General features: G+C 39.4%; 2 protein-coding genes across 2 annotated transcripts; one reads left to right on the forward strand and one right to left on the reverse strand.

The window, feature by feature from the left end:
- Positions 1–501: 501 nt before the first annotated feature.
- grk1a (G protein-coupled receptor kinase 1 a) lies at positions 502–11,004 on the reverse strand. Its single transcript, XM_074614750.1, has 7 exons — positions 9,233–11,004; positions 8,131–8,258; positions 6,802–6,959; positions 5,540–5,623; positions 4,415–4,539; positions 2,321–2,522; positions 502–1,262 (listed from the first exon to the last, which is right to left on the reverse strand). The coding sequence occupies exons 1-7, from the start codon at positions 9,932–9,934 to the stop codon at positions 970–972; spliced, it is 1,692 nt and encodes a 563-aa protein (XP_074470851.1). The 5' UTR covers positions 9,935–11,004; the 3' UTR covers positions 502–969.
- A 521-nt stretch (positions 11,005–11,525) lies between these two features.
- LOC141755725 (potassium-transporting ATPase subunit beta-like) lies at positions 11,526–16,854 on the forward strand. Its single transcript, XM_074614856.1, has 7 exons — positions 11,526–11,905; positions 13,801–13,929; positions 14,025–14,138; positions 14,226–14,431; positions 14,518–14,580; positions 15,557–15,649; positions 16,514–16,854. The coding sequence occupies exons 1-7, from the start codon at positions 11,794–11,796 to the stop codon at positions 16,670–16,672; spliced, it is 876 nt and encodes a 291-aa protein (XP_074470957.1). The 5' UTR covers positions 11,526–11,793; the 3' UTR covers positions 16,673–16,854.
- Positions 16,855–17,424: the final 570 nt, after the last annotated feature.

Below are 17,424 nucleotides of genomic sequence, written 5' to 3' on the forward strand. Positions count from 1 at the left end.
ACAGCCAAGAGGCATTTTATTTTATATTATTATGTGGATGGGAACTGGTTCTCAGTTTTCTGCCTGATCAACTGAAGTCTGGGGGAATCAGCAACGCCACAACTGAAAAAAATCTTCATTATGCCACTCTACATTTGTTCACGAACTGTCATGCACAGCTACAGCTCTCCTTTTAGGTTTAAAAAATAAATTATTTGTTCAGATATTGTTTACACATTCAAACAAAATTTAATTAATTTGTTCCGAAAGTTTTTACACATTCACACATTTGAATGTATTCATGCAAAATGTTTTCACAGACTCAGATATGGTGACACACAGTTAAATACTTCTGACTCTACTTCGACTCCATTAAAGGTGGTAGTGGTGTCTGCTTGTATCTAGGATGAAGCTTGGCTGTAGGTGGAGGAACTAGATTGTGTTAATGTTTCAGTCACACACAAAACATGTTGATTTTAATGTCAAAATATGTATTTCAATTTAATAAAACATCTCTGCAGCAATGGATACAAGCTTTATTTACACGTCTGAAGCTAGAAAACGATTATAACACAGTGGAGAAACAAAAAGTGGAAAAAGGCAAAGGAAATTAAAATGCTCATTTTTTACTTGCAATTCATTCACACTGACACACACACAAAATAATCAATCATTCATTCCCCTACTTAAAAAAAATTCAACAGTGGGACAATGTTAGAAACAGGCAATTAGATAATAAGTCAAAAGTGTGCAGCAATAAAGACAAAACATGTCAGTCCACATAAACAACATGAGTTTACAGTAAAGGGCTATAAGTAAAACTGGACAAAAAGTGCAGGTAATACTGTGAGTATCTCATTATCTATCAGAGACATGGATCCCCCTCAAAGTCTTGTACAAAAAGTGTTAAAGAAATAAACAATCAGTTGATGTAAACTCCTCCATTAACAGCTGGATGTTTTGCTGTGGTGCTCTGTGGTCGTCGCTGTCTTACATCACCGTGCAGGTTGAGGACTTGGCCGGCTGCTCCAGGATGGATTCACGTCGCAGGTCGTTGGTCAGAGCGCCGTTGGCTCCCCAGACCGTGAGCTCGCCATAGATCCCCATCTCGATCATCTCCTCCTGCCAGGGGATGGGGATGTTCCCCGTGGCAAACTCTTCAAAAAACTGGTTGTCCATGTCCTCCAGCTGCACGCCTTTAACCGTTGAGAAGGCCCCGACGTCGTCGATGTCCTTGGCGTAAACTGTCTTTGAGTCTGGCACGAAAGGGGGTGTGAGGATCCCTGAGGAGACATGAGTGTTTACTGGACATTTGGCTTGTTGAACTTTATTTTTCTAAGTAAAGTAGTAAATGTAAATTTTTTGTCATTTATGTGTCTATATTTGTCAATATAGACACATAAATAGGTCGCTTCTAAAAGATGCTGTACCCCATATGCAAACATATTTTGAATTTCAAACAAAATGTAACATAAACAGCAAAAACTGAACACAAAGAGCCACAAAACTGATGAGTATTTAACCCCCAAATCCTAAATACTTCTTTATAACATTAAATATTCATTACTAACTGTGCATCAATAAACTGCAGAAAAAATATGAATATCTTTAGTTATTCTTCATCAAAACCTCATCACCCCCTTTACCACACCAGTGTGGGTGTGTTTTAGTTTGATTGACAGCATCCTGGCAACATCACAACTGTGCCCACAATTAAAATTTTGTTAAATCCTGATTGGTGCACAGAAATACATGACATCACCTTTCTTCAGCTGAGTGCGACCTTCTTTAAACCAGTTAGTAGAGCAAAAACAACACAAAAACTACAAAAATATCTTATGAAAAAGCCAAAATAGTTCAAACGTGTCTCGTTCATGTGGGACCTTACTGCTCAAAGTAAGAAGCTGATTCAAAAAAATTGTTTTTGGGGCCTTTAAGAACTAAGAAAATATTTAAAACTGCCCAAAAAGTGCATAAAGATGACAAAACTCTTCTCTGAAATAAGTTTATAGTATTTTTTTATTATTATTATTTGAGCACAAAGTTGACTAGTGAAGAGGTGACAGCACTCAAGTGAATCTCATCAACTAAAAGAGGACCATAAAATTATTAAAGATTAAACATGACTGTTAGAAAAACTGGAATTAAGGTGTTTTCACATGACGATAGCCATAAGTAGATACTGACCATTAATTCTATGTATGTACTGTAGCAGCATGAACTATTGGAATACTTTCAAAAACAAAATTAGTGAGCAAAAAGTAAATACAAAACAGATGTGCATTTGTGCAATTTGATGCAAACAGACAACATTGTGAAACTTTAATGTTATGAAACAGACCTGCATTGAGTTTCCTCCAGTTGATCTCGCTGAAGAAGGGGAGCGCCCTGATCTCGTCACAGGATCCGTTCTTGAAGCCGAGCCTCTTGTCGACCTCTTTGAACAGCAGACCCTCACAGATGGACCGGGCGTTCTCACTGAACTTCTCTGGATACATCACCAGATCATTCAGGATCCGCTTCTTCACCACCTTATTCTCCACCTGAAAACAGCATGAAGACGAATATGGAGAGATGAATTTGTTCCTCTCATTTAAAATCCAACTTTAACAAATATTCACCAAGTCTTTAAAATGAACCAGACATTTTTAAAGAGATTGAAAGAGAATAACCAATTCAGGCATTTACCTGCACAGCTCTTATTTATTATCTTTCTGCAGGAAAATTCAGGGTATTCAAGTTTATGTTCATGCACAGTCATCTGAATATGCTGTATAATACCACTGTAAATACTCTATTAAGTAAATATAAGCACAATTATGAGGTACTTGTACTTGTACATTTTATGCTGCTTTACACTTTTTCAGAGGCAAATATTGTTTTTACTCCACTACATTTATTTGACACATATTGCAGATTTTACAAACAAAATGTATCATTAATTTATAAAATATGATGCAGTGTTATACATTAAAATGTCCAACAGCATACAAAATAGTTAGTTAGGGCTTTTACTTTTGATACTTTAAGTGCATTTTACTGATAATACTTTTGTATCATAGCAGTCCCTCATTCTTTGCTGTCATTGCCTATTAACTTTAGCTGAATGTCACAGTTCCTCTGAGTTGATTGGAGGGTTATTCAGATCACCTGTTGCTGCAGGTGTGTGGACTAATTAAGACTCCTAATTAAGAACTGAGAGCAGCTTGGTGCGTTTTGTGACAACGCCCTTTCTTTAGGGCATAAGAGAGGTGGGGAATCGTCCATGTTGATGTGTCACTGCTGGTTAAACACCAGTGTAATTAATGACATTAATTATAGTCCTGTTGCATTGAGGTGTACCAGGGTCCTGGTCTTGTGCATGCTGGCTCACCGGAATGACTGTGACGCACTAAATAGAATAGGACCATAATTCATCACTCTATATTTCAGCTGCTTGGCAGTAATGTTAGCTGACCAGACGAAGGTCTCTCCATGAACATGATTTAGATCTGATCCTAGTGTTGGCTTTTCCTGCCTAAGTGCAGGCTGAGGCAGCGGGGCTCTCCAGCGTGTCTCCCTGCTCTCTCCTCCCGCAGCCGGAGAGAGCAGAGGAGACACAGGCACCCGGTCGGTAACGAGAAGACAACGTAAATCTCTGTAGAGCTCCGTCACTTCACAAGACACGGAAAACCTCTATTGTTCTGGAGGAGCTGCAGCAGTTATTTCTGCACAAACGTCCCCTGTGCATTCACTAGATATTCTCAGAGCTAAACTAACTCTTCTGCAGTGTGGAGTGAACGCGCGTTCACGTCTAGAGGTGGAGCGAGCTGAGCTGTCTGAGTGAAGGCGAGCAGGCAGAGGAGGAGGGTACAGCGGCTACACGCGAACGCGCATATGCGAGCGCGCATGTGTGATGACCCGCTACATTTATGCGCGTACAAAGTTACAAATAGTCCCTTTAAGGAGGCATTTTTTTATTCTGAAGGCACTTGTGAAATGTGTTTCTCCAAGTAGCTGTTAAATATGTCTGTATTATGTGGTTGGGAACTGGGGAATCAGTACCACCACATACTTTTACTTAAGTTAAATCTTTTACATGTAACAATGTAATTTTATTACTACTTTTATTTAAGTAAGACATATGAGTACTTCTTCCACCACTGGTTAAATGAGGGCTTCATATTTCACAGCAGTGTCAGCATCGGGCCACAAGTGGGCAAAGTTGAGCCATCAAATCTTTAAAAACTGTTACTGTATGACCCACAGACTGTATGGAGTCTCTGGTATTATCACACAGGTTTAGTAAAAGCTTCAAACATCACATGACAAAGAGGCAACAGCTAGAAGACTGTAATGAAAGAGACAGAGAGCCAAAAGAACTATCAAAAACATGTTTAAAGCACACAATGAATGTAAAAACTGCTCTAAACGTGGTCACACACAGGATATTTACCTTCTCTCCTCGGCTCCTGAAGGGTCCTTTGGCAGCCATGAACTCGTACAGAGTGACCCCCAGAGTGAAGTAATCCACCGAGTAATCGTACTCTTCTCCTTTTAGCAGCTCAGGAGCCATGAAACCTACAGGTGATAGAAAAGAGGTCACAACCTTTCAGTTTCAGTTCATTTGGATAAGATGGATTTGTTTTTTAACATACTTAAATAAGTAAATCTGCATGAATAGTGCATCTCTTAAAACTAAAATCCTGAGATCAAAGTCACGTTATCACATTTCACTCCATTAATAATACAGCTGCTACTACTTAAACCTACATTAACTCAAGTACTGTACCTGATACTTCAGCACTTCTATTGCTGTGCAATTTACGTGCTATTTATTCAACACCGCATGTCAGATTGAAATTTTGTACTGGTTCTTACTCCGATATTTATTCACATGTGCAGTGACTGGTTACTGGTCACAGATTTAGTTTTTATAAATTATAAACTCAGAAAATACTACACATTAAACTATCTAATGTATAGTAGTATTAGTATGCAGTATGTTTGGCATCGCACCACCTGATCTGATTTTAGAAATTATTTTTAGAAATACTGTCTAAATTCCCTACACTCAGAACACTACAAGACATCAACCAACAACATTTTTTTTTTTTTTTTTTTTTTTTTATCACAACATTTCACATGTAATAGTGGGAATGACAGCTCACAGTAATGATGAATAATAATACTGGAGACAAAGAAGAAGAAACTTCCAATTGATCATCCATTGTGAATCTGAATTATGGGCTTGATGAATATAGGTTTATATTGTTTTGAAAAGAAACAAATGAATCTTGAGTTCATTTTATTCATTTAAAAAATTATATATTTTTTACAAAATAGGAAATAAAACAACTATAGGCCTATCAGATTCAGCACATATACATATATACTGTGTTTATACTATCTATTCATGCTGATATTGTATTTTAGAGCTGGTATTTGCTCTGTTTGTTCATTGTCCTCTGTTATAAAGTGGCAGCACAGTTTCAGTCATTCAGGTTAACACTGGTTGGGTATAAAGGCAGCTGTACAGTAAAGCTAAATGTCATATATTAATTACAGAGTGAGAAAGTACCTGGTGTGCCGGCGTAGCCCTTGATTTTGAGCTGATCATCAGCCAGCTCCACAGCCAGACCAAGGTCAGAGATACGCACGTTACCTGTGAGAACAAACACACACAACTAATGTCAAGAGCGTCGCACGTCACAGATACCAATGTTGACCTGCACCACTACGTCTGTGGCTCGTTTCCCTGTATGGCATGATAACTGAAAGACGTCCTTGCCTTAGAGGTAAGACTCAGTGCTTCAGGGTGTTTATACAGCATGTGTGTGTTTTGACCTCAGGAGGCCAAGAATGAGGCATATCTTATCACAATAAAAGCACAAATTAGTATATCTGTTGTAGTGTTTAGAAGTGGTTGGCAGTTTGAATTAGCTAACGCTCCCCTCCTGGTTCCAACTTCATATTTAACAGACAGACATGAGAGTGGTATCCTTACACAATTCATTTGATTAATATCTTAGTAAAATATTATATCCATAAAATGATGTGGCTTTTAAAACTGCCCTCCTTTTATATATTTAAAGATACTGATTTTAAAACTTATTTGACTAGCTAACGTTACTATTGAAAATTAAAACTCAAAAATAATTATTACAAATTATTATATAAATTGGCAAAAACTATTAGATTATTTAGACATTTCAAAAATACTCCAATTGTTTAAAAGACCCTGATTGTTTTTGTTGTTTTTATTATTTATTATTATTTTTTATTTTATTTTTACTTTTATTTTTTTTCATTATTATTACTCTCTTCCTTTTATTATTTTATTCTTATTCTCTTATTATTTAGACATTTCAAATTTACTCCAATTGTTTAACAGACACTGATTGATTTTTATTATTATTATTATTATTATTATTATTATTATTATTTATTTATCTATTTATTTTATTATTCTTTTCCTTTCGCTACATTTTGTTATTTGTTTTATAATTTATTTTATTTTTATATTTTTATAAGCTGAAATATATTTACTACAATTTTTATAATGAAAAAATGTAACATGAATGTAACAACTGTAGGGAGAGTGTGGTATCAATCTTCAAACTCAAAGCAAATTTCCTAGAACTATTGTTCTAATTAAATATTCTAGTGATCCAAAATCAGACAGTTACGTGACCCCATAATTCACTGTTGAACCAATATGGTGTATTGAATGTATAATGACCTCTAAAACATGAATCACCAACAGCACAACAACTACGACAACAGAATGGCTGCATTTCAGGACCAAACACAAGAGACCTTTTTTGTACTTGAGTGTCTGACCTTGATTATCCAGCAGCACGTTCTCTGGTTTGAGGTCTCTGTAGATGATCCTCTTCTGGTGGAGGTGCTCCATGCCCTGGATGATCTGAGCAGCGTAGTAGCAGGCCCGCGGCTCGTCCAACCCCGGGTTGTCCTCGTCCACGTTATAAATGTGATACCTAGTGGGACATGAGCGGGTAAGTTAATTCTATACAGTATAAATATATATAGACTGTATATGTTTATACAATAAATAAACACTATGTAGACATTCACACTGACATGACATTTAAAATACATCTATAAAAAAAGATTGTTTGGAAACATCAGACAAATGGCACCATGAATCATCTCCTTTTTAACACTACATGACATCATACTAAAGCCAAATAAATATCAGATTTAAATTTCAATGCATAATCCCTATATTAAAATATCAATTCTTAAAGGAACTGTTTGCAACTTCTTACACGTATAAATCAATCAGGGTCGGTGTCCCACGCGCGCTCGCGTGTGGCTACGCTGTTCAGACAAGACTCCAATACAAACCACACGGAAGCACCAAAACCGCAAAGTTCTATCTAGTGAAGCCCGTCTGTTAAACAGTGTTGGCCGCGGTTGGAGGACGCGGGGGAGACCGTATCTTTGGTCTCCAGGGCCGGAGTCTCTGCTGTACTCTGCTCCTCTGCTCCTCTGCCTGCAGGCCTTCACTCACACAGCGCGCTCGTTCTCACTCTCTTGCATCACCTCTACACGTGCATGCGTGCACACTACACACTGCAAAAGAGTTCGTAGCTCTGAGAATATCCAGTGAATGGACGTTTGTGCAGAAATAAATGCTGCAGCTCCTCAAGACCAACAGAGGTTTCCCGTGTCGTGTGAAGTGACGGGGCTCCGCAGCAAGAAACGTTATCGTCTCCGCCCGGGTGCCGGTGTCTGCCCTGTTCCCTCCCGGCCGCGGTCAGGAGGCTGAAGCAGGAAAAGCCAACCCTAGGATCAGCAGTGATTCATGGAGAGACCTTCGTCTGGTCAGCTAACATTACTGCCAAGCAGGTGAAATATAGAGTGATATTATGGTTTTAGCTGACGTGTGTCGCCTCACTGTTTTGACGGATGCTCCCTCACATTCACGTAGCGCATGCACACGGGCGAACGCGAGCAGCAGGACGCTGACTTTCGTTGACTTAACGGCCACAGGTATCGCTGTTACAACCAATTTCTGATTCCTACAAACAGTCCCTTTAATATTGGGTTGCAGAAGTGTCTTAATCAGATCCTGAGAGGATGTAGGGACTGAAATATGGAGATCTTGTGGTCAGTGTGTCAGTGAGTGAGAGGATGAGATCTAACCTCAGGTCTCCTCCGTTCATGATGGTCATGACCAGACACAACTCTGTTTTTGACTGGAATGTGTACGCCAAAGAGACGATGAACCTGCTGTGAACTCGAGCCAGGATCTTCTGCTCCACCATCGCCCCCTGCAGGACAGAAAGGGACAGCAGATGTGAGTACATTTACAGTTTTTACAGCACTCTAGGTGCTGTCATCTTTATTGGACACAAACAGTCCTGCCTGCACATAATAGTTTATCTGTAGCTACTTAGTTTCCTGCAAAATTTTCTCGGTTATCAAAGAAATAAGGCTACGCAAGCTTTTCTCTCCCTCGCTATAGAAGGTCAATGAGTCATAGAACAACATTGTCAGGCTTTAGCTTGTGCATTAAAACAGGTGAAGCACATACTGTAGTTTCAGCGTTCTGTCATGAGAAGGTGTCATATGATGGTGGGAAGCTCTGACATCTGACGCTTGAGAGTTGGCTGCACAACAGAATTGCAACATCCAGTCAAGGAAGTAATTTGCCAAAATATATGATTGCATTTGAATGCACTGTTTCAGTCAAGTTTCATCAGAATTTACACACAAAAGCTTTTAAAAAGATGGAAATATTTAAAAGAAATCACCAGTGCATCTAAACAAAGCTTGTTTTTCTCCAAGATGTCGGCCTATACGGAGCTAACCAGCATTAATTTGATCAATGAAAACTTGATAATCTTAGCAAGATTTTAAACTGAAGTTATACAGACGTCTTACTGTTTTTGTTTTGAGGATTGAGCAGATTAGGAAATCCACTCCAGAGCTGCTCCATTTATAATCATGGCAGGGCTGGCTCTTTATAATGAGATCAAAATGCTTTAATGCTGATGGCACTAATTGTATAAGCCAAAGGTGCCTAATGTCATCTGCAAGGCTCCATATGAGTGTTGTTTAGAGGGGGGATTACACAGATACTGTTTACAACTGCTGGAGAACAACAAACTAGACCACAACTCGTGTTTCCAGATTTTAACCACTGCACAAACTACAATGTTTAATAGGCCAGAGTAATAGATTGTGCATCTAGATCTACAGATTTCCCACTCTTTCTCTGATGAGAAAGGACTTGTCTTCTTACCTCATTGCCTTTTCTCTTCTTCAGCCTCTTCTTGTTGAGCTTTTTGCAGGCATACAGTTTCCCCGTGGCCTTCGTCTGACAGGCAGACACTTCCCCAAAACCCCCTTTCCCCAATACACGAAAATCCAAAAACCAATCCTCTCCCATGGGCTGCATCTCCAACCACTTCCACTGCAGAAACCTTATCAGATACATACTCTCCAGGAAGAAAGTGTAGGGCACTTCCTTGAGAAAATCCATCACATTGTCCGTGGTCTCACTGAAAAGATCGTCCCCGGCCTCTTGGTGCTTCTCTTTGACCTTTGTGATGCTGTTTTCTGGCAGAAAGGGGCAGAAATACTTGGCGTCAGGCTCCATGTACCGGGACAAGATCTTGCTCGCTTTCATGACTCGATCTTCATCCTCAGCCATGTTGTATTCCTCAATATCCTTCCACAGGCGGCAGGGGCCTTTATATTCCTTGTTGGAGTCTAGGAACTCCTGGAAGAGACGTTTGCCGATGGGCTGCTCCACACAGACTGTCTGGAAGCCCAAATCTAAAGTCTCCCGCAGGTCTTCACACACTGTTATGTGAGGCAGCTTCAGGCGGGAGTGGTACTTCTTGTCTCGATTGGTTGCAGGGTTGGCAGTGCCATCAAAGCTCCCGCGAGCCGAGATGTAGGCAGAGTTGGCCACCACTGTCGTCAGGCCACCGATATCCATGGTGACACAGTCGAAAAGTGAGGAGGAGGGACGGAGAAATGTGTGAGATGCAGCAAAAAGCTACAGAGAAAATGTGAATATGAATAATTCCCAGATAAGAACAAGATGTGGATTCAAATCTCTTCAGAAGTAGAGGATGTCGTACATCCAACCGCCTGCTCGCTGCAGACAGCCACAGAGAGCTCAGTGTTTCCCTCAATCATTAAACCTGAGAGTCCCTTTCACACACACATGCAGACACACTTGCAGATCTACCTGACTCATCACCTTTCCCCAAAGAGATTTATCCACCCTGTAACACCGTAATGCGTCATCCTGCATGAACCCAACGTGCACGCTGTAGAGGAAGAGTGAAGGGAACAAAGAGTGAAAACAAAGACTCATGAACATGATAGAGAGGAGAGACAGAAAATGAAAGCGAGAAGGCGGAGAGATAAATGTGGTATGCGTGTAGTGGGCTGGTAATGCCAGGAATGCAGAGGAGCTGAGAGACAGAGAGAGTGGCACAGAGAGAAATGAGAGAAAAGTGTTCACAGTAGTTAACATCATGCTTCTGCACAGTGCTGTACTTTTGTACTTTTATAGTCTTTTCCTATTTTAAATCTTCTACCAGAAAGAAACACCCATTCAGTCTCAAAACCTGATTCCTCTAATAATTGCTAGTGATAACATTTAGCTCAAATGCTACCAGGATCACAATGACAATGCTAACATGCTGATGTTAAGCAGGTATAATGTCTACCATGTTCAACATCTTAGTTTAGCGTGTTAACATGTCATCATTTGCTAATTAGCACTAAACATAAGTAGCTTACAGCTGAGGATAAATGTCATTAGGTTTGCAGGTATTTGCTCATAAACCAAATTACTGGACAAATTGAACTTTTGACCTGATGACACCAAATATAAATGTCCCCCCACAAAACGGTTCATCCTCTGGAGGTCACGATTGTTGTTGAGATATTTCAGTCTGGACCAAAGTGATGGACCAAACGACTAACTGATGTTGCCATCTATAGAGCCATGCTGCTACGTATAGATATGAATTTGTTCAGGCTTCTTAAATTTGAGGATTTGCTGCTTTTCTTCATTTGAATCAATGTAAATTGAATATATTTTGGTTTTCAACTGTTGGTCAGACAAAAGAAGCAATTTGAAGATGTCACCTTCGACTCTGGGAGCTTGTGAGCTTGGACATTTTCACAATTTTTTGACACTTAAATAACTAACGTTGATCTAATCTGTGATAACATTGTTACAGTATCTACCGACTCCCTTTACTGTAAAATCTCCCCCTTATTACTTCTGGAAAAGTAAAATGTTACAACCTCTAATTGGCTCTTTGGCAGCTACAGAATCAAACAGATGCAAACTTTGGTTTCAATGTGCCAAACGTTTAAATCCGAGCAAATCATATGCACTCGTTCACCTTGACTGTTGCCATTAGTAACCAAGCTGCCTGGCTGTTCAAGGTGATCCTCAGGTTTCACCAAGGAGTGAAGGACGTCGCTGTTCACCTGTTTCTACGTTGGCCCACCTCAACGTCCCTACAGGCAGCTTGCCCACCTTATCTTGGCCTTATAAATAGTGAATACGAGATAACACATACATCACACTCTGGAGCGACGTCCAGGGAGTGAGTTTTAGCTTAAATTACTGTAAAAGAGAATGAGACAGGGGCAAAACGAGACATTAGTACAAACCTGAAAGGGCCTCAACATCTTTGGGGAGGGACAGGAAGGAGAGAGGTTTGAATCTTGTGAGGGAGGGAAGAAGAGAAGAGAAGTAAAAAGTAGAGTTGAGTGAAGGAAAGAAAAGAAAAGGTCTGCTGTGGATCCTGGTCAGCACAGAGCTTCACCATGGCCGCCTTGAAGGAGAAGAGGACTTGTGGGCAAAAATGTGAAGACTTTGGCCGTTTTGTCTGGAACTCCGATGAGGGGACATTAATGGGGAGGACACCAGAGAAATGGGGTAATTATAACTTCTTTAACCTCTCTTGTGCAACGTTAAATAATATAATACAGTACAGTGGCTCTGTATTAAGAACAAGAGTCGACATATCATTTATGAGGCTGTAGTTTGTAGCTCTGCTAAGGGAATATGGTGGTGAAGGTTTATTTGTCTCTTTGCCTTATTGCATCATTTTGCATTGCTGGGGACCAATGCTACCAAACATTTAGACAACATCTCACCTGCAATGACTGAGAAATACTTAACTACTCTTTTTTTTTTGTCTAACAACGCAAGAAGGGCCTTGAAGTTTAATTAATATGTGAGACAATGTGAACAAAAATCTAACTTTGTAAACATTGCCAAATTGTGGCTCAGAGGGTAGAGCAGGTTGTCCAACAATCGGAAGGTCGGTGGATCGATCCCCGGCTCCTCCAGTTCATATGTTGATGTGTCCTTGAGCAAGACACTTAACCCCAAATTGCTCCTGAAGGCATAGCCATCGGTGTGTGAATTAGTATTTAGATTAGATCCTGATGGGCAAAGTTGGCACCTTAGCAGCTACCAACTCTACCATCAGTGTATGAATGTATGGGTGAATGCTGACATGTAGTGTAAAGCGCTTTGAGTGGTCGGAAAACTAGAAAAGTCCATTTGCCAAACTGTTTTAAATTAGTTCAACTTCTTTATTGTCGTATGCACAACAACTGAAGCAGTCACGAAAGTTTTATCTAATTAGAATACAAGACATTTATCCATGTGGAACAACTGAAACAAATATCCAATGTTTGTCCAATATTTAAACTGACGAATTGCAAATATTTGCTCAAATGAAAGTTAAAGTACAGATTCAGATTTTTTCAAGTCTGTCTTAACATAATACCCTGATGTCCTTATGCACATCTGAAGAGTTATGGATCTCTGTGATTATTTCTCCTGTCTACACAGGCCCTGAAGTGATTCACCATTCATGTATTCCAAAGTTTAGCTTAAGCTAACGACTGGCTGACATTCAACGGTCTAAATTAGCCAAATTAAGACGGTATTTAACAAAATTAAAGTATTTTTTTAGTACACATTTGTGTCTTAAATTGGAGTCACTTTAGGAAGGGATAACTTCACAGTTAGTATGAACAGGAAGAAGGATTACAGCAACCCATGACTCTTTCCATGTGCACATATAGTATGGGCAGTAGAGGAAGAAGTATCAATACTCCAAGATAAATATCATCCCATTATAAGTAAGAGTATATAAGTATATGTAAAAGTACTCATCATGCAGCAGAATGGCTCCTGTCAGTGTTATATTATTAACCATTATATTAATGGATTAATATCATTACTAAAGCCTTAAAGTGTAGGCTGTAATACTTTATGTTTTACAATATCTTAATATATTTTTGTGTATAAATTCTAAACCTGCAAAGTAACTATATCACTGGAAAATAAATGTACTTAGCTACATCCCACCACTGCATATGGGCACGTGAGCGTTGTGTTGTAAACGATGCACCACATACGTTGAACTCTGTGTGCGTATTAGTGTGTGTTACAGTAAAAGACAAACACATCATGTACTTGTATGTACCGTTCTGGGTGACATTTTCTTTCCTTTTAATATCACCTCAGCGAGTAATTATGTTTGCAGCATGTGGACGGAGAGAGATAAGCCCGCTGTTTTGATAAGCGTTGTTTTTTTTCGTCAGAGTCCTTCCCCCTCCGTTTGATCTTAAAATCAGATTAAATTGAGCTCATATCGACAGAGGACACCTTGACCTCTGCGAATGTAGACATACACCTTTGTAACCACACCTGCTCTGTGTCGCGAGTGTTTTCACATTAAGGTAGTGTATACTGTACACTGTAATCCTGACTGTGTGTGTGTGTGTTAATAAAACCATCTCTCTCCTTCACAGTGTACATCAGTCTGTATTATGTGGCCTTCTACGTGGTGATGACGTCCCTCTTTTGTCTGGCCATCTGGACGCTCATGTACACCTTGGATCCGTACGCCCCGGACTACCAAGACCGGTTAAAATCTCCGGGTAACACAACAACAATAACAACAAGAAGGAGTTAAGACAATGACGACTTAAATGAAACCTCAGTTAACCAGCTCTCTGTTTGCTTCTCTGTTCAGGGGTAATGGTGTGGCCGGACACTTATGGGGAGGAAATGGTTGAAATCAACTACAACACATCATGCAAGAAAAGCTTGAAGAAGATGACCAACATCCTTAATGAGTTCCTGAAGCGTCAGTATTATTATTATTAGTAGAGTTACCTTAATATTCAACGCAAAGTCAGACAACTTAATCTTTCTTTCTGTCTCTCTCATTCAGCCTACAACGACACCATGCAGCTTGAATGTAACAACTATAACTGCACAAAAGGAAAGTACTTCATCCAGAACACCTTCACTGCTCCGCACCACACCAAGTGGGCATGCCCCTTCACGCAAAGCATGCTGGGACCCTGCTCAGGATTTGAGGACCCAACCTTTGGCTACAACTGCACTATGCCTTGTGTCATCATTAAGATGAACAGGGTACGTTTAATTCATAAATATCCTTCTGAGCACTTTCGGAAAAAACTTTGATCTGGAAATAAAAATGTTCTGTTTTGTGTCTGCAGATCATCAGCTTTTTGCCAACTAATCACACTGGCCATCCCCCATATGTCAACTGCACTGTACTGGTGAGCAACAACTGCATATACTGATTTTAACAGCATACATTTTTTTACGTTTTACATATTATTTTCAGGGGTACTCCAGTGATTTAGTATTGCACTTTCATAAAGTCGGAGGGCTTCCCGAGAGACAAATTAAAGATCACAGTCCATGCGTCAGAGATATGGTGACTTTTAGTCCAAGTTTGGGCCAAGCTCCAAAAGCACTGGATCCTACATATCCCATAATGCAACTCTTTTCATTAGAACCTTCTTGGCTGGTTAACACCCATATCTTTCAAACTCAACAACCCCAGTTTGTAACAAAGACTTTCTGTTATATTTGTTGTCTCTGATGAGGGTTATTTTCTCAGACTTGACAAAGCTCCTCCAGGCTCACATGAGAAACTAAAAAGGCACTCGGAGAGCGCAGACCTCTGCCAAGGTCGTTTCAATACATGAAAAATAATGTGTGTATCCCCCCCGTGATTTGGATCCGCTCCAAAATTTAACGGATTCTTTCTTCACCTTTCCACCAAAATCGGGCCAGTAGTTTTTCCAGAGGACAGAAACAAAGAGACGAAACTCCATTTTTGACTGAAAACGTTTTTTATATTTATAATATTTCATTGTTCAGCAGTCCATTTTGGTAGAATATGACAATAGAATAGAAATATTTTTGTTTTACTTTTGTACAGGACTTTGTAGGCGTCGCTATCAATCCAAAATGACAGAAGCGTAGCTTTGCTGCTGGGCGCTGATGTTGCAATGGAACGAACAATTGACTTTCACTTCTTGGCAATATATACGTTCTTTGATTTTTCTGTAATCTTGCTGACAAACAGGCAAATAAACCAACAAAACATAACCTCCTTGGCGGAGGTAATTATACAGCTGTTTTCTCAGGTTGAGTAATACTTGTCACGAGTAAACTGATCTTCATGAGTAAAATTGGTGCCTCATTAAATATGATGAAATTCTTTGTCTATGTGTGTGTGTTTAGGAGGGACAAGACAATGTGGCCAAAATGGAGTATTTCCCTGACGGGGGAGCTATGGATCTCTCTTACTTCCCTTACTACGGAAGACTGGCACAGGTGAGCGAAAATCAAAATCTGTTTATGTCGTTAAAAATGTTCTCGGTAAAAGTAAGGCTGGATTACCAAGCAGGCAATGGCCCAATATATTCACTGTGTTTCACTTGTTTTGTGGTAAATACATTGTGCATACTGTATATCTAAATAAACTTAACTAAATTACCACAAACAGGTGGTCAATAGAGGCTCACCGCTCATTTTCACCACATGTAAAATCGAAAATACTTCGGATTTACTACCAGTTTAGCAAACTGGTGTTAATGCATTCATGTTAAACGTTTTTTGTGTCACACCAATGACTACAGTTCTGAAGTTATTAATATTTAATTTGGGAATTAAAAGAAATGTTCGACATTACGGAAAATATGCTGAGTTAGATGAAAATATCTGCTGGCTAACTATCTCATGTCTGTACGGTAAATATGTATTTGCAACCAGCAGGAGGTTAGCGTAGCACAAAGACTGGAAACAGGGAGAAACAGGTAGCCTGGCTCTGTCTTAAGGTCAAGGTCAAAATGACAATTTGCACTGATTTCCTGCAGTCTCTGCTGGTTACTTGGCAACCTCATTGTGACAACAAGACCTGACACAAGTTCCAATAAAACCACAAATTGTTGATATTACACTTAAGCTTTTGTACAGATTAAACAAACAAGATACGACATGTTAATTTGTGCGATTTAAAGGTGCTGGTAGAAGGCTAGCTGCTTCCCCCCGTTTGCATCTTTATGCAAAGTAAGCTAATCCGATTCCAGCAGTGTGGTATCAATTTTCTCATCAAAATGTAAAAGTTTTATCAACATGTTCTAGATAAATAGAAATTAAAAAAACAAATTGCATTGCTTTCTTCCTCCTTTTCTTCAGCCTACTTACGTCAACCCGTTGGTGGCTGTTCGGTTCAGCCTGGTCGGAGAGAAGCATGCCAAGATCCAGTGCCGAGTGGTCTCCCACATGATCAGCTACGAAAACTTCCACGACCCCTACGAGGGAAAAGTCGTCTTCTACCTCAAAGCAGTGAAATGATAAGCAGAAGAGAAGATACTCAGCTATCCCGTAATCACGTAACAACTAACCTGTCAGTATCAAAGATAGAGCCCGTGTCTACACATCAATATTTAACAGCCTTTAAACCACTTGTATTGAACAGTATAGGCCCACTTGTAAATGTCTGTGTGGTGCTTTTATAGACATGATTTGTCATGCTTTGCTGAGTGATTCATGACCGTCTCTGTCATCTGATTTTTAGATTTTACCCATGACATAAAAAATAATATCTTTAAATCTATGTTTTGTTATGTAAATCGATGCACGCTAGCAAACTTGTGCATCTGTCTGCATGTGTCTCAACAAAGTATACAAAAATCTGAGTATGTCAAAGGGAAACTACTCGACTCTTGAGGTGGATTTGGGATTTTAAAAAACACTGCAGAACATGTTGTCAAATGTAGCTAACGCATCTTGAAAACATCTTTCTAAATAAAAATGAATTCCAAGTTTTATTTGGTCTCGAGAGTATTTGACGGAGTTACCAGTTTGAGGTTTAGGGATTAGTTTCAGTGGTGGAAGAAGTTTTCAGATCCTTTACTTAAGTAAACTACAAGTAAAAGTCCTGAATTCAAAACCATACTTAATTAAAAGTGTCTAAGTATTATCAGCAGCATTTACTGTAAGTATCAAAGTACTTATTATGCAGTAAAATGTTCCCTGTTAGTGTTTAACTATGATGTTTCTGGATTAATATTAATGTGTATGTTACATTTTACTGCAGTAGTTGT

This window comes from Sebastes fasciatus, chromosome 2 (genome assembly GCF_043250625.1).
Source record: "Sebastes fasciatus isolate fSebFas1 chromosome 2, fSebFas1.pri, whole genome shotgun sequence".
Taxonomy (NCBI): Eukaryota; Metazoa; Chordata; class Actinopteri; order Perciformes; family Sebastidae; genus Sebastes; species Sebastes fasciatus.

Excerpts from the sequence above, each read along its gene's own strand:
- grk1a (XM_074614750.1), bottom strand. The coding sequence starts at position 9,934 with ATGGATATCGGTGGCCTGACGACAGTGGTGGCCAACTCTGCCTACATC. Across the intron at positions 5,624-6,801 it reads CGTGCTGCTGGATAATCAAG|GTAACGTGCGTATCTCTGAC; the intron begins GTCAGACACTCA and ends TTGTTCTCACAG. Across the intron at positions 1,263-2,320 it reads CTGGAGGAAACTCAATGCAG|GGATCCTCACACCCCCTTTC; the intron begins GTCTGTTTCATA and ends ATGTCTCCTCAG.
- LOC141755725 (XM_074614856.1), top strand. The coding sequence starts at position 11,794 with ATGGCCGCCTTGAAGGAGAAGAGGACTTGTGGGCAAAAATGTGAAGAC. Across the intron at positions 11,906-13,800 it reads GAGGACACCAGAGAAATGGG|TGTACATCAGTCTGTATTAT; the intron begins GTAATTATAACT and ends TCTCCTTCACAG. Across the intron at positions 13,930-14,024 it reads AGACCGGTTAAAATCTCCGG|GGGTAATGGTGTGGCCGGAC; the intron begins GTAACACAACAA and ends TTCTCTGTTCAG.